This window comes from Gouania willdenowi, chromosome 16, assembly GCF_900634775.1.
Source record: "Gouania willdenowi chromosome 16, fGouWil2.1, whole genome shotgun sequence".
NCBI classification, from domain to species: Eukaryota; Metazoa; Chordata; class Actinopteri; order Blenniiformes; family Gobiesocidae; genus Gouania; species Gouania willdenowi.
In genome coordinates, this window is record NC_041059.1 from 27,145,223 (window position 1) to 27,159,591 (window position 14,369).

Consider the following 14,369-nt stretch of genomic DNA (forward strand, 5'->3'; position numbering starts at 1 on the left):
ATAACAAGACTAAAAACTAGTGAAAATGTGATGAGTGCACTTAAACTGGGATGAAAATACAGTAAGGCATGACAAATTAGAAAAAAAGTAGAACATTTAGAAAAAAAGTGACAAACACAAAAAATGAGAAGTAAGGCTATAGTAAGGAATAAAAAGTTGGATTTTTTTTTTTCTTAGATAAGTCTATCACAAGACCCTAAAAACTAGTGAAAATATGATGAGCACACTTAAACTGGGATGGAAAAGCAGTAAGGCATGTAAAATAAGAAAAAAAAGGGAGAACATTTAGAAAAAAGTGACAAACACCAAAACATCAGAGATATGGCTATGGTAAGGCATAAACATTGAAATTTTTGGATTTTTTTTTTTTTTTCTGAGATAAGGCTATCACAATACCCTAAAAGCAAGTAGTGTAAATAAGATGAGCACACTTAAACTGGGATAGAAAAGCAGTACGGCATGAAAAATGAGGAAAAAAGTGGAAAATGAGAAAAATGTGTTACACCCAAAATCAGAGGTAAGGCTATAGTAAGGTATCATTTTTTTTTCTTAGATAAGGCTATCATGTGACCCCAAAAACGAGTGTGAATATGATGAGCACACTTAAACTAGAATGAGAATCCAGTAAAGCATGAGAAATGAGAAAACACTGATAAACACCCAAAATCAGAGGCAATGCTATAGTAAGGGTTAAAAATGTCAAACTTTGGATTGAAAAATTTTGAAATAAGTCTATCGCAAAACCCTAAAAACTAGTGTGAATATGATGAGCACACTTAAATTGGGAAAAAAAATTCAGTAAGGCATAAAAAATTAGAAAAAAGTAGAAAATTAGGGGAAAAAAGTGACAAACACCTAAAATCAGATGCAAGGCTATAGTAAGGTATAAAAATAGATGTCTGTCACAAGACCCTAAAAATTAGTCTCAATATGATGCCACATTTAAACTGGGATGGAAATGCAGTACGGCATGAAAAATGAGGAAAAAGGTGGAAAATGAGAAAAAAGTGACAAACACCCAAAACCAGAGGTAAGGCTATAGTAAGACATATACAAATTGGAATATTTTTTCTGAAATAACATTATCACAACACCCTAAAAACTATAGCAAATATGATGAGCACACTTAAACTGGGATTAAAATGCAGTAAGGAATGAAAAATTAGGAAAAAAAACTGACAAACACCCAAACCAGAGGTAAGGCTATTATAGTGAGGTATAAAAATTTAAAAACTGTGGAAGTTTTTTCTGCGATAAAACAAGACCTTAAAAACTAGTGCAAACATTATGAACACACCTAAATGAAAATGCAGTAAGGCATAAATAATTAGAAAAAAAAGTGGGAAATGAAAAATGGTGACAAACACCCAAAATCAGAGGTAAAGCTTCAGTAAGATATAAAAATGTAAAGACATTGGATTTTTTTTTTTTTAGCTAAGGCTATCACAAGACTCTAAAAACGAGTGTGAATATGATGAACACACTTAATATGGGGATGAGAATCCAGTAAGGCATGAAAAATTAGGAAAAAGTGACGAACACAAAATCAGAGATAAGGCTATAGTAAGGCTTAAAAATTAAAATTTTTGGATTTTTTTTTCTTAGATAGAAATGCATCATCCTTGAGGAGGACATCCAGGACTAAAGTTAGGAAAGCTCCTGGACCGTATTCCTCCTCGTGTCCTTAAACTGTGCTCTGAGCAACTTGCCCTGTTTTCAACATGTCACTCAAGAAGTGCACTGTTCCACTTAGCTTCAAAAGATCAACTATAATTCCAGTGGCCAAGAAGACACCTGTGACGTATCTAAATGACTATGGGCCAATGGCCCTCACATCTGTCTTGATGAAAACCTTTGAGTGATTGGTGCTGGATTATATCAGAGAACAAACCCCTGTGTCTGTGGACACTGCTCATGTGTTTAATGGGAAAAATACCATGGAAATGTATGATATGGTTCCAAAACATTATTGTAAAACCTTTAATTACCGCTATCCGGAGAGTCACCCTCACATTTTGCATGACGCCTTACGCAGCCGTGTGATTGTTGATGCTTCTGCTGTGCCCTGTCAGTAGGTGTGATGGTCACCAGTTTAACTAATTCACTAACAACTACGGTAAACCTGTTTTAATACCACAATTCAGTGCCTTTTTCTCTCCTCCCAGTACACACCATCCCTCTTCCGTGGTATTCCTTTGTCACAAAAGGAACACACAAGCCTTGTTAATCCAAAGAATAAGAAAGATTTTTTTTTTTTTTTTTAAATTGTTTTTATTAAAACAATTTTTCCACACATGAAGTAAACATTACAAAGCCAAAAAATATGAAACAGGCTTTCAGAGCATATGGGAAAACAATCCCAAAGGCATATTTCACACAGTCATAAAAATAAATTGCATAATTGAATAATATCAAGTAAAAATGGTCTTTGGCCTCAAATCATCTGAGCAACTTGTACCTGTGGCTGTTTATTGTGTTTCTGATCATATACTCTACAATAGAGTTGTAGATAACATTTTAAAAGACTGTGGTTAGTGATCCATGTCATGAATCATGTTGAGGACACAGATTATTACCACAAAACATCAGCTGAACGTTCCCTTTTAGTGTGTAGCTATGATCAGTGTTGTAAAGACTCAACAGAACCATTTCTATAGACCAATGACTGCAACTCAGTTTATTGCTATTTAAACAAACACAATTCACATTCCAGCAGCCTTTAAATGTAACATACTCACTGTTTATGATGGACATTTAGTGTTGCAAGCATCCCCTGATTTAAAAAGCCCATAAACACTGACCAGTGGGAACATTGATACAGCACCGAGCATGGAGCCCAGCTGCACCACCGCTCCACACCACACCAGAGCGCTGTGGCCCTCGTCTCTGAGAATCACTCCAATAATGACCTTCACGTAGGACAGAGACAAGACAAACACGATCCAGGCCAGCACCTGCAACATAGATTTAGATCAGATAGATTGCAAGAAAAGTGTCGACGAGAGAAGTGGTTTTCTAACTTGTACCCTCTTTGTCCAACTGCCACATTTTGCTCAGAATTCAGTGAAAAAACAACTCTAGATTATAATGATGGAATGAACGAGTGTTAACACATATTTTAAAGAATGGTGGAATGAAACAGTATTTATTGCCTCCTGAATAGATATACTTCTATCGTCATGTCCCTCCTGACATGGGACCAACACTGACCTTTGGATTTTCAGGTCATGTCCTAATCAAGATCATCATTCTGTGTGTTTTTGGTATCACTTTGTGTATTTTGTTGTTGTTTGTCTGTTTTTGTTATTTTTATTCAGTATATTTTTTCTCTTATTTTCATCGTTTTTTCGTGTTGTTGGCGTTATTCAAATTATTCTCTCTCAGTGTTTTTGTTGTCGTTTGTTTTTTTTCCTCATGTCGTTTTGTATGTTTCTCTGTTATTTTTGTGTATTTTGTAGTGATCTTGTGTGTAATTTCCCCTCATTTAGTGTGTCTTTGTAAAAGTTTTTTGTGTTAGTGGTAATAGTAAATCTTTTCCTCTCTTAGTGTGTGTTTTTGGTGTCGATTTGTGTGATTTGTTGTTGTTTGTCTGTTCTTTTTATTATTCAATATATTTTTCACTTATTTTGTGTGTTTTTGTTGTCGTTTTGTGAGTTGCTGGTAATGTTCAGTATGATTATCATTTTTTTCTGAGACAAGATCCTAAAAACTAGTGTGAAGAGTAAGTTAATGTCACTTACTATGACTACGGTTCCAGAGGCACTGTGGACCAGCAAAGGACAGGGACTGAGTGCTGCCATGGCCAGGATATAAGCTCCAAATCCAGTTCCAAACATTGTCAAGAACCCCATGAAGACAAGAGACCTGAGAAGATTCACATCAACGGTTACTATTGGTATTTAAGTCCTGATTACACATGCAAGTTATTAAAGAAATGACAGCAAGAGCTCTCAGAGAGCGCAAACCTCCGTAGAGCGCCCAATCTCCTCTATGCCGGATTATGGCAGTTATCTAGATCAGTGATCCTTATAAAGGTACCATCATCATTCACACTTTAAAGGCTTAGAAGAAATTTCCATATTTCCATTAATAATTTTACAGTAGGTCCAAATGTATGGGTACCCTCCCACTTCAGGATCCAATTTGGATGAAACATTGCTGAGTCAATTTTTTTTAAAGATCAGTAAACAATGAGATAGACACAAAATTTTGACAATAATGGGATTTTTTCATTTCTTTTTTTAAACTAAATCAGAATTAGTACATTGATCCGGACCCCCTCCAAAATGTAATGTAATCTTTCATTGCGTAAGGTCTTACTTAGGTTAACATTTTGTCAAAATCCATTAAGTACTTTTGAAATAATCCTGCAAAAAGATAAACAAGGGTGAAATAACAATAAGCCTTTTCGACAGATATAGGATCTTGGAGCTCTGCCCTTTTCTTACCTCACTGGGACACCCATAGCGATGAAACATGCCACAGGGTTAGCTACCGCTGCCATGGTGGCAGCAAGGTGATAGGCTTTGTTCCCATAGGGCAGGCATGAGTAGGACTGCACCGAGGGCAGCACTGCATTGGTCAGAGCATTGACCCATGCCAGCACAACAAAGATGAACACCACCTCAGTGTTACTGTATGTCCCACTGCCAAAAGCGTTCCGGGGTTCCCTCCTGATGGAGTCCAGCGGGTTGATCATTGGCTTCTGCTCTGGTGTCCGGGCATGCAGAGACAGACCTTGTTCTCTCTTCTCATGACCCAAATCATCACCAAAGTACTGGTCACTCTTCCGTTCTCTGGCCACAGCTGGGTGGTGGTTGAGTAGAATAAAGGCCACAAGACACACCACCATCATAGCACTCAGGAACACAAAAAAACCCTGTGCAGAGAATTTCGCTGGCTGGTAGACGGCTTGTAGCTCTCCACTATTGACTAAAATGGAATTGTTTGTAGCGGTGTTACTTGTCTGAGTAATGTTTTGACATTCGACTAGACCAACACCTTGAATCAGAGCAACCAGGGCTGGAACCAGACCACTGAGGCCTTCACCAGCAAAATATGTGGTCAGATACTGGGGACGCAGCTGCATCATGAAAGGAAGGAAAGTAACAGATGATGTGCAGTCTACCACAGAGAGTAAGAAGCTTAATGTCAGCAGAGGAACACTGTGCAGAGAGCTCCCAATGGTCACTGTGTGCCTCCAAAAGAAAGCTAGCAGGAATGTGGCAACGATCCCTAACCCAACAATGCAGTAGATGACTGGTCGCTCGTCCAGCGTCCCAGGGCGGAAACGATGCATGAGTGTGATGAATAGAGGACCTATGTTGGCCATTTGGATGAGGACGGTGAGGTAGGAGGGAAGATACCAGCCCTCTGGAATTTCATGTACGATGAGGGGAAGCTCCACCCACATCCCGTTGATGGCCACCCAGGAGCCCATACCAAACAGGCAAGCGAGGACGTGGGTCAGTAGTGACATGATGGAAGTCGGAATGAACCCAAACTTTGTAGACAATCTGAAACACAACAATGTATACATGAGTGTTTCTGAAAAAGGAAAGGGAAAGTAATAGAAAAGGACACGTAGAGAGAAAACAACCGTAAACAAGAGAGCAAACCTAGTAGTACATAGTATTTGCACATGTACAGTATGCATTTCAAAACTGTTCGTTGAATTCATATATTAGAAGAAGTGAGTTGATGATTCACACAATGATTTGCCATTTCTTCAGTCATTTTCAAATTGTCCTACAGGCCACCATAGCTCTACAAAAGGGCAGGATTTGACATGTGATTCGACAATCTCTACATTGTAGAGTACATTGTACGTTGTAGGGTTTGCATTACATACTTCTACACGCATTATGTAAATACGTTCAAGAGACTGTGAAACACTAAAACAAAACTGAAATAACATCAGAAAAAGTTGGAAACGCTTTAAAACAAAGGGCAATAAAATACTGTCATAATGAGGATTGTAACATGATATGGAAGACCAAAAGAGTCATAATTAAATAAATAAAAACGACATTTTGAAATAAATACCATTTTAATAAATAACAGTCATTCTGCTGAAAAACAACATTATGAAATAAAAAGGCCATTGTGAAAAAGGACATTATGAAATAAAAAAGACCATTGTGGAAATAGATATTTAGGAATAATAAAATGTATTTCATAATAATATTACCTTATTTAACAATTTAATGGCCATATTAAATATTTGTCTGTTATTTATCAAAATGGTGTATTTATTTATTTAATTAGGACTCTTTTGTGCTTCCATAACATGACAGTAGTGTTAAAATTGTTGACTGACATGGTATCGGTTGCCATTTGAGAACTAATTTTCACAAAATCATCACCAGTCTTATATCATGAATGAAACATACGTCTGCCAAAACTGATGGAGTCTAAAGACAAAGCTGGACACAATCACATAACATTGTTGATCTCAGCCTGAACATAGAAGCAGGTGACCAAGCACACAGCAAGAGTCGACCTTCTTTTCTCCCATCCTTGTCACATGGGACTCCTGAACTTTCACACACTGACACACTGCTCCCATAAAAAACACCATGTGGCTGAGACATAAACCGAAACATTCAGAGGGGGGCAATTGTCATGAACATAAACTATATTCGGCCTTGAATTGGATGAAAAACAAATTTGAGGCTAAATGGCATGAAGAAGGATTGGGGAGATGAATCAACACAGTGAAAGCAGCAGTTATATTGCTATTTAAAATTTTAAAAAATCACACTTTAATCATGTAATCGGAGTTTGCAGGAGAGCAGGAGGAGCCATGCCCCACTAGTGGTCAAAGGTTTTCATTAGTTTTACCAAATTCATTTAATTTTTTTTTTTTTTTGTATAAAATAGTTTTCTGCTGCTTGGATTCTAACATATTACTGTTTCATGTCACTTATGTTAGTTCTACCTCAGGTGTGTAGTATACATTTTGAAATGGTCCCAAAGTTTTGAGACTTTAGGTTGGTTCTTCTTCTGTTGCGCAATTCCACAATGTAAATGGTGAAGCACCACTGCTTCCAGCAGTTCAAGTATGGTACTGCAGCCGTCGGCTCGATTTTATCATTAATTTACAACATTAAACAACACATTGATGCAAATTTTTTGAGTCAACATTATCAATTAGGTTTCTAATTATGTTTGCATTATTGTATATGTTACACGCATTGTGGTTGGCGCCAATCTCGAGACGGAGACGGTCTATATATTTAATTCTATTTTTTCTTTTGCCCCCCTCTCGGCAAGAATCTCAAACTCTGCCTATGGGTAAAACGGAAAAAGCATAAACTAACTTATGTCCTTCCTCATACAAAAACAATGACCATGTTTACATGGGAGCTTTAATTCATCTTTAATTCAATTCAGAATCAACTTTAAATCCTCTTTAAACTGACCTTGCAAACACTTACTTCCTGATGCAAGTTTAATTCTGAATTAAACTTAAATCTGGATTAGGTGGCTGGTTTATTTCGATTTTGATTCCGAATCAAATTATTCCTTTTTTTTGTACACACTTAAATCCGCTTTAAGCTAATTCCGGTCGTTCTGCGCATGCGCGACTTACTGCTATGACGCACTGGTGACGGCATAATCCAGGAAGGCCACCCGGATTCCAGCCAAGACTATTTATTAAATAAGAGCCTTAAAAGACATGGATATAATGAAAAGAGTGGATGGACAGAGGCATAAACATGCGGACATTCACACGGACCTCAGGAAACGGAACAGGCTTCATTCATGAAGCACCAGAGCTTCACTAATGATGCACGAATCATTATAAAGTTCATTTTTCACTCGACATCCTGTATAGTGGACGTAGAACAGCTTTTGCACTAACCGCTGGCTTTGAGTGACCAAAGTACGGACTTCTGTCTCCTTTTTCCGCTGCTCTATCTCTCATCTTCTGCTCCACGGACCAAAGTGTGTTATTGTCGAGCAGCTGCTTCAAAACTACAACCAAAATAAAATTGAAAATAGTTCTAATGTGGTCTTCTATGTTGTAGCCAAAAATAAAAGGTTGATATGTGTGTTTCTCTTGATAGATGTGAAAACGTGATGTTTGCCCCCGTCCAATCAGAACCCTTCCAAATCCCCAGACATAAAGTGGAATTGAATAAAGTCGAATTAACCAGTTTTCCATGTAAACCTAAATTTGGAATTACTATTTCCATGTAAACACAAAGCAGAACACTTTTAATTGGAATAACTAATTCCGAATTAAAAAAAACATCATGTAAATGGCAAGTTAAGTACGCACTGTAAAACTTGAGAGTCTAGACTTCAGCTAAGCAGAACCTAGAAGGACATCATCTCTTATCTTTCTTCTACATCAGTCCAGGCTGATTGGGAGAATCCATCACCTTACTTGCCTCAGAGGTTCTCTTCTTCTTCAACCTTTCACTCCATAGGGATCTTTCTGTGTCAGTTACATCTACTGTCAGCGTGTGTGTGTGTGTGCCCTCCCTTTTTCACACAGGCTTACTTCCGGCTTCCGTCTGTGCTGCACTTGACAGAAAAGGGACTGCACAGGCGCACATGTGCTCCACCACCATGTGATCCCTCCTTTCTTTCAGAGCTACAGTAATAGGAGGAGAGTGAGGCAGAGGGTACTCCCCCCCTTTTTCTCTCCTCCAACCAGTGTTTGACCTTGTGCTTGTTTAAACCCGCCCAGGCAGCAGAATGACGCTGCATATAGACGTTATGACATGAAGGAATACTTCCATTTTCCTGGGTGTGTGTGTTTGTGTGTGTGTCTCTGTGTTCAGGGAACTTTGGCTTGTTTTCCTTCTTTGTAAATTTCACAATGAGAAAATGTTCAACACAATCTACAAACCAGTCTGTCAAGTCAGCTTCAACAAAGCAGACATGACTGTGCAGTTTCAAGATTTACTTTTGAAGTCTACCCAATTATTAATTTTACCACATAGGAACTCCTACAGAAGAGGATTAGGGCCAATTTCGATAGATGTCGAGATGAAAGTTAAAATTTCAAAAATAAAGTTTTCTAACATCCAGACGGTAGAGGCGCAGTAACTTCTATCACAACATTGTATGTATCCCCTGTATGACAAGTATCGCAAGACTGTGAAGGGTGAAATCTAAGATAGCGGAGTAAACATACCTGATACAAGTTACCTTTGTTATCATTATAAGTTCATATATAATAGTATCGATCATAGTCAAAATACATTATAGTGATAAATGTTGAAGGTTTGCTAATGAAGTCAAATCTACGGAAGCTGACGAGGGCCAATTTCTGTTCTGTTAAATTTGGAAGAGGTGGAGCATTCAGTCCTGTCTGTGGAGCAACAGAAACAGATTTAGGCCAGTTTTGATGGAGGCTGTTATTGTATATGGTGAATTGGCCCTAGTCTGCTTCTGTAGATTTTACTTTAAATGGCCCATGTTAAGCTAATCGACTTTTCTGTGCTTTAAACATCATAAAGTGTTATTAGGGCTTCATACACATGCCCAAAGTGTTTTTTTCATTGATTATCTCAATCGTTAGTTAGACGGTGATTTGCTCCTTTCTTACTGCAGGGTGAGTCCAAATACCTCGCTGCAATTTGATGATGCGTTCCCACTTTGATGACAAATTTGACGCAGCACTGAGCTAGAGTAGCCGCGCCTCCAGGAAGCTCTCTGCTGTGATTGACATGTTAACAGACACGCCCACAAAGGTGAGCATTTCAGCGTCCTTCGTGCAGTGTTATGTTTGTATTTCCTACAGTCTATGTATGTAGCGGTGAACGCCCCGCCCCCACGCTCTGCCTCATGTTTATAGAGCAGCATGAGCTCGACTACGAAGTGGGTGGGAGGAGGGCGGGCCGTGCAGGGGAGGAGGAAGTCAGTGCCCTGTCTATAGACACGCCCACTCATGAATATGCATAAGTAGGCCGCAAATTAGCCTGTTTGTGTACAGTTGCTCAGAAAGTGACTTTTCAGCAAACCTTTGACTTTTATCACAATATTGTTTTTTCAGTTTATTTTAGAAATTTCAAATTTAATCAGGACATTATATTTCAACTTTAATCTTGCCATTTTGACTCTATTCTTGATTTTCCAAAAATTATTTTTTCCATCAAAATAACTCTCTTCTGTAAACTCTTCTCTAAAAATATGTTTTTTTTTTGTGAGAATAACCAAATATGAAGTCAACACATGGAGTATATGTACTATATACATACGAATGAGTTTTTTTTTGTCATGAGGTTTCTATTTTCAGGCAGTTAAAGCCAGTCAAAGCAATGACAATCTTTCAAGGCTGTAGCTCTGGATCCAGTTCCTGTTTCTCACGTCAAGCATCTAATGTGCCTCGAGTTTATCAGCTGTGCTGTGTAAAACTGGCCTGAAGGTATTTCAATGCAAAGAGTGCAAAATCATTTTGCTATCAATCAATAGTCAATTTCTTCATCATCGTCAGTAGTTAGGTAGATTACAGTAGAGTGGACCACAAAGCGTCAGGACAGTGTGAAACGGTTAATGACCTCTATGCAATTTTAGATTTAGAAAATAAATCTGTTTCTTTACCTAGGTGTCACTTTCCATATTTCATAATTTCATAATATTTCATACATTCCATAGCATACACTGACCTGTGAATCACCACTGATTATTATTTATCAGTATTTAGGTGCTTATTTTTGGGTAATAATTTTATTTTATTTTCAATATTCATAGATAAATATCTGTACTTTTTACACATACAAAATAGGTCATTTCCTCAACGATGATTTTAGTTTAGCTAATACATTTGCTCATTTATGATGGGTTGTGTGGTAGATGCGACTGAAACACACACAACCTCTAACTATTTTATTTAGTGTTAGCAATGCTAAGGGAAACACACAGTCTTAATAGCATTTTTAGCTTACACGCCTCTTCTTTAAAAAAAACAAAAAAACATTATACTCACAGATGTGTGATCGATGCAGTAAACTAGCGTTAGCTCGTGTCTTTCCTTCTCTGTATCAGAATTGAGTCAGTTATTATAGAAGAGCTATCATTACTAACATTTCATTCAGTAACGATGTTATATTTTGGCAAAATCAGTTTTTACAGTAGTATTGGTTGTACATTTACTTAAGCTGAAATAAATGTACTCTACTCACATTCTTAACTCAGAGTACTTTTTCCTCCTTTGGTCATAACATCAGATTGAGCTCCTGTTTACCAAAAATCATTAAGCAAGACAACATATTAAAGTTTAACAAAATTGTTCTGCTGTTGTAATATTTGAGACTTCAAAGCATAGAATTCAACTATATGATGTTGTAGTGTTTTATAGTGCATATTGAAAGATTTCCTCATACTAATTAATTAGATCTTTCCAAAGATTCACATTTTGAATCCTGATATAGATCATCATCGAAAAGAAAAACAAAGCATCATTTACCTGTGCAGAGATACGCTGTAATGTGGGACGAGGTTACACAAGCAGCAAAGTGCTGAGGATCCCTTTGCTCTGTGGCGTCCTGATGTTAGTCTGCAGGAACAGCTCTGCACTGTACAAATCTGCATCATGTGACTAGAGAGGGTTGAGTTAAAGGCTTCGTTTGGGAACCGAATAAAGTCGTTTGCAGGAAAACTGTGTAAAAAGGAGAACAGATAAAGGAAACAGGTGAAAATGACAAAATATGATATAAATTGTCAGACTGGCTAAACGATACAACAGTTTTAATCCAAATAATCATTTAAAAGAAGAAATGTTTGATAACGACTGTCATTGAAAAAAAAAATAATAATTATCTTTGTAAATGCATAACAGTGAAAGGTGTTTTTCAGACAAAGAGATGTTTAGTCACAAGACATGACAACACAGTGTGTTCCATTCCCCTGTGACCTGAAACTAAGGCCAATATTTGTGTGAAAGCATAATACTCTGCTTTCTTTATGAAAACTACTGAGCTTGCTGTGTTTAAACAAACATGTCTGTGTCTCAGGTTCTGCATGTGCTGTCCTTTAGGAGTCTGAAAGAATTCTTGTTGAAACTCAGCAGGAGGGAAAGTGTGGGAACGGGGTTACAAGGATTCATTTCCTGCAAATCTCAATATTTTTTCTCAAAATGGAGATATATACGATGTAAATCTCAATATTTCTTAGTTCAATAAAGCAGTGTTTTTCAACCTTGGGGTCGTAAACTGATGTGGGGTTGCCTGAAACTTCTAGTAATTGACCAAAAATGTGTTAAAAATACAATTTGAATTGTTTCATGTTATTATTCCACACACACACTCAATCTCAAACAACTGTATTCTATCCTTTCACCTTCTCAAATATAAATCTAGTGCAAATAAAATACAGCTCAGAAATATCTGAGCTAGTGCATGTTGTCACTTTGTGCACTAATCCAGGCTACTTGTAACACAATATCACAAACTTAATCAAAAACGAAATGTCTGATTTTTGGGGTCACAACTTAAAAATAGCGTTCTTTTTTTTTGTTCTTCACATTAACCCAGAATTTTCCAACCTTTTTTGGGCCGTGACCCCATTTTGATATCACAAATGTCAGGTGACATTTTTTTTTTTCTAGAATTAGCTTTGATCATGTTTATTAAAGTTTGTTACAAATACAGAGTAGCCATCAGTGCACACAGTGACAAAGGCGCCACCTTAGATATTTTTAGATATTATACTGCATTTTATTTGAACTGCATTTACATTTGAGAAAGTTAAAGTATAGGATACAGTTATTTGATATTTATTGTGTGTGTGATGTGTATTTGAACAACAATAATTCCCCCAAAAATTTAAAAATGGAATTTTAAACCGTTTTTACCTACGTTTTTCCAATTACTAGACATTTAAACACCATTTTAATTCCAGGCTGATGCCACATGGGATCCTGAAAAAAACTGCAATAACCTAATGACTCCATATCCACTGCTTGTATTTTATATATCTGATCTACTATATTTTAGTGATTTATTGAATATAGTGTTTTTGACATACTTTTGCTACAATTTAGGGGTGGCTGATAATTATTATTATTATTTTTTGGGGGGGGGGCGACAACCACCTACTTCAAACTTGGTGGTAACAACATTTTGTTTTCAAATTCATTTTTGAAAAATAATTTTGTTTCCCATTAAGATTTGATGTGAAACGTAGTTAATTTCAAATGAAATAATCTATTGCCTAAAAAAGATAAGTGTTTTAAAGCTCACCTCTGAAGGATTGAGTTAGCAGTTGCTTTATTTTCATTTGACCTCTCCCTCTCCTTTCCTTCTTTGTGTTTTTGGCCTGGTTTTCCTTTATTGAGAAAAGACATACTGCTGTGCATCTCCCGCTCCCTATCACATTCGCAGCACTGCAGCAGAATCACATGCATGTGGGTCGTACAATTTGCACTGTTTTAAACAACTTATTTTCACACAGGCCCCTTTTCATTCCAATATAAATAATCTAAAAATGTTTAAAATGCATTTTCGTACATTTAAAAAACAAACTGCTGAGGGCCCCTCTGCCTTGGGCCCTGGGTACTCAACAGTACTCTTTAACACACACCCCCCCCCCCCCCCCCCCCCCCCCCCCCCCCCCAGTCCGACACCCCTGTGGACCAGTACTGGCACGCGGTCTGGTGCTTGGGGAGAAATTGAGCATAGCGTTAGTTCAGGCAGGCCACGGACGTCAAGCCAGCCACAACTTCAATCAACCAACAGCCCAGATTGGCTCCCTATTGGCCAAAACATACCATGACACCAGCCTCATACCTCCTCAGCATCTCACAACCCACCTCCACCACTACTCCTCCAGGTCAGTATGTATCCAACGAACTGGGTGTTATTTCATTGTCATTAACATCTGCTCTGCTCTGTTCCAGGAGGTTTCTGCTAACCGCTCTCCTTGCTTTAGTCTTTAGTTAGGGCTGAGTGAAGGTCAGGGAGGAGTGCGTTCCCTACCTCCGGCTCTGCGGAGAGGACAAGGAGGTCCTGGAACAGACCAATACTGCCAAATATAAGATTGCATGCACATTAATGTAAATCGCTTGAAGGCACTATATAAAATCCAATACATTATTATTGTAAATAAATGATTTATTTTGACTAAAGCGATCCTGACTGAACTGGATTCAAACACACAGCATGTCTTGTGCCAAACGTCACCACCAGATCTATCCTCAATGGTACAAATGATATCAAGAAGGGGAAGTGGGGATGAAGCAAACCTTTTAATTCTGCTATAACCTTCATATCTGCTACATCTGTCCCATAGCGTACGTGTCTTTTTGACTCCAGGAGAATCATTGTTCAGAAGTGTCAATCGCTGCCAGAAAATGTAGACATGTTAATAATACAGTATTAAAATCTGGGCTATGTAGACTGTTCTAGTTTATT

General features: G+C 37.7%; 1 protein-coding gene across 4 annotated transcripts; it reads right to left on the reverse strand.

The window, feature by feature from the left end:
- Nucleotides 1-2,273: 2,273 nt before the first annotated feature.
- slc52a3-2b (solute carrier family 52 member 3-2b) lies at nucleotides 2,274-11,539 on the reverse strand. 4 transcript variants are annotated; one of them, XM_028470701.1, is made up of 4 exons: nucleotides 11,426-11,539; nucleotides 4,449-5,516; nucleotides 3,741-3,864; nucleotides 2,274-2,954 (listed from the first exon to the last, which is right to left on the reverse strand). In XM_028470701.1, exons 2-4 carry the CDS (start codon nucleotides 5,477-5,479, stop codon nucleotides 2,742-2,744), a joined length of 1,368 nt encoding a protein of 455 aa, XP_028326502.1. In that variant the 5' UTR covers nucleotides 5,480-5,516; nucleotides 11,426-11,539; the 3' UTR covers nucleotides 2,274-2,741. The 4 variants fall into 4 exon arrangements, with proteins under 4 accessions (XP_028326502.1, XP_028326503.1, XP_028326504.1 ...); XM_028470702.1 differs by lacking the exon at nucleotides 11,426-11,539 and adding an exon at nucleotides 8,400-8,543; XM_028470703.1 differs by lacking the exon at nucleotides 11,426-11,539 and adding an exon at nucleotides 8,396-8,543.
- Nucleotides 11,540-14,369: the final 2,830 nt, after the last annotated feature.

Excerpts from the sequence above, each read along its gene's own strand:
- slc52a3-2b (XM_028470701.1), bottom strand. The coding sequence starts at position 5,479 with ATGTCACTACTGACCCACGTCCTCGCTTGCCTGTTTGGTATGGGCTCC. Across the intron at positions 3,865-4,448 it reads GCTATGGGTGTCCCAGTGAG|GTCTCTTGTCTTCATGGGGT; the intron begins GTAAGAAAAGGG and ends GAATCTTCTCAG. Across the intron at positions 2,955-3,740 it reads CCTCTGGAACCGTAGTCATA|GTGCTGGCCTGGATCGTGTT; the intron begins GTAAGTGACATT and ends TCTATGTTGCAG.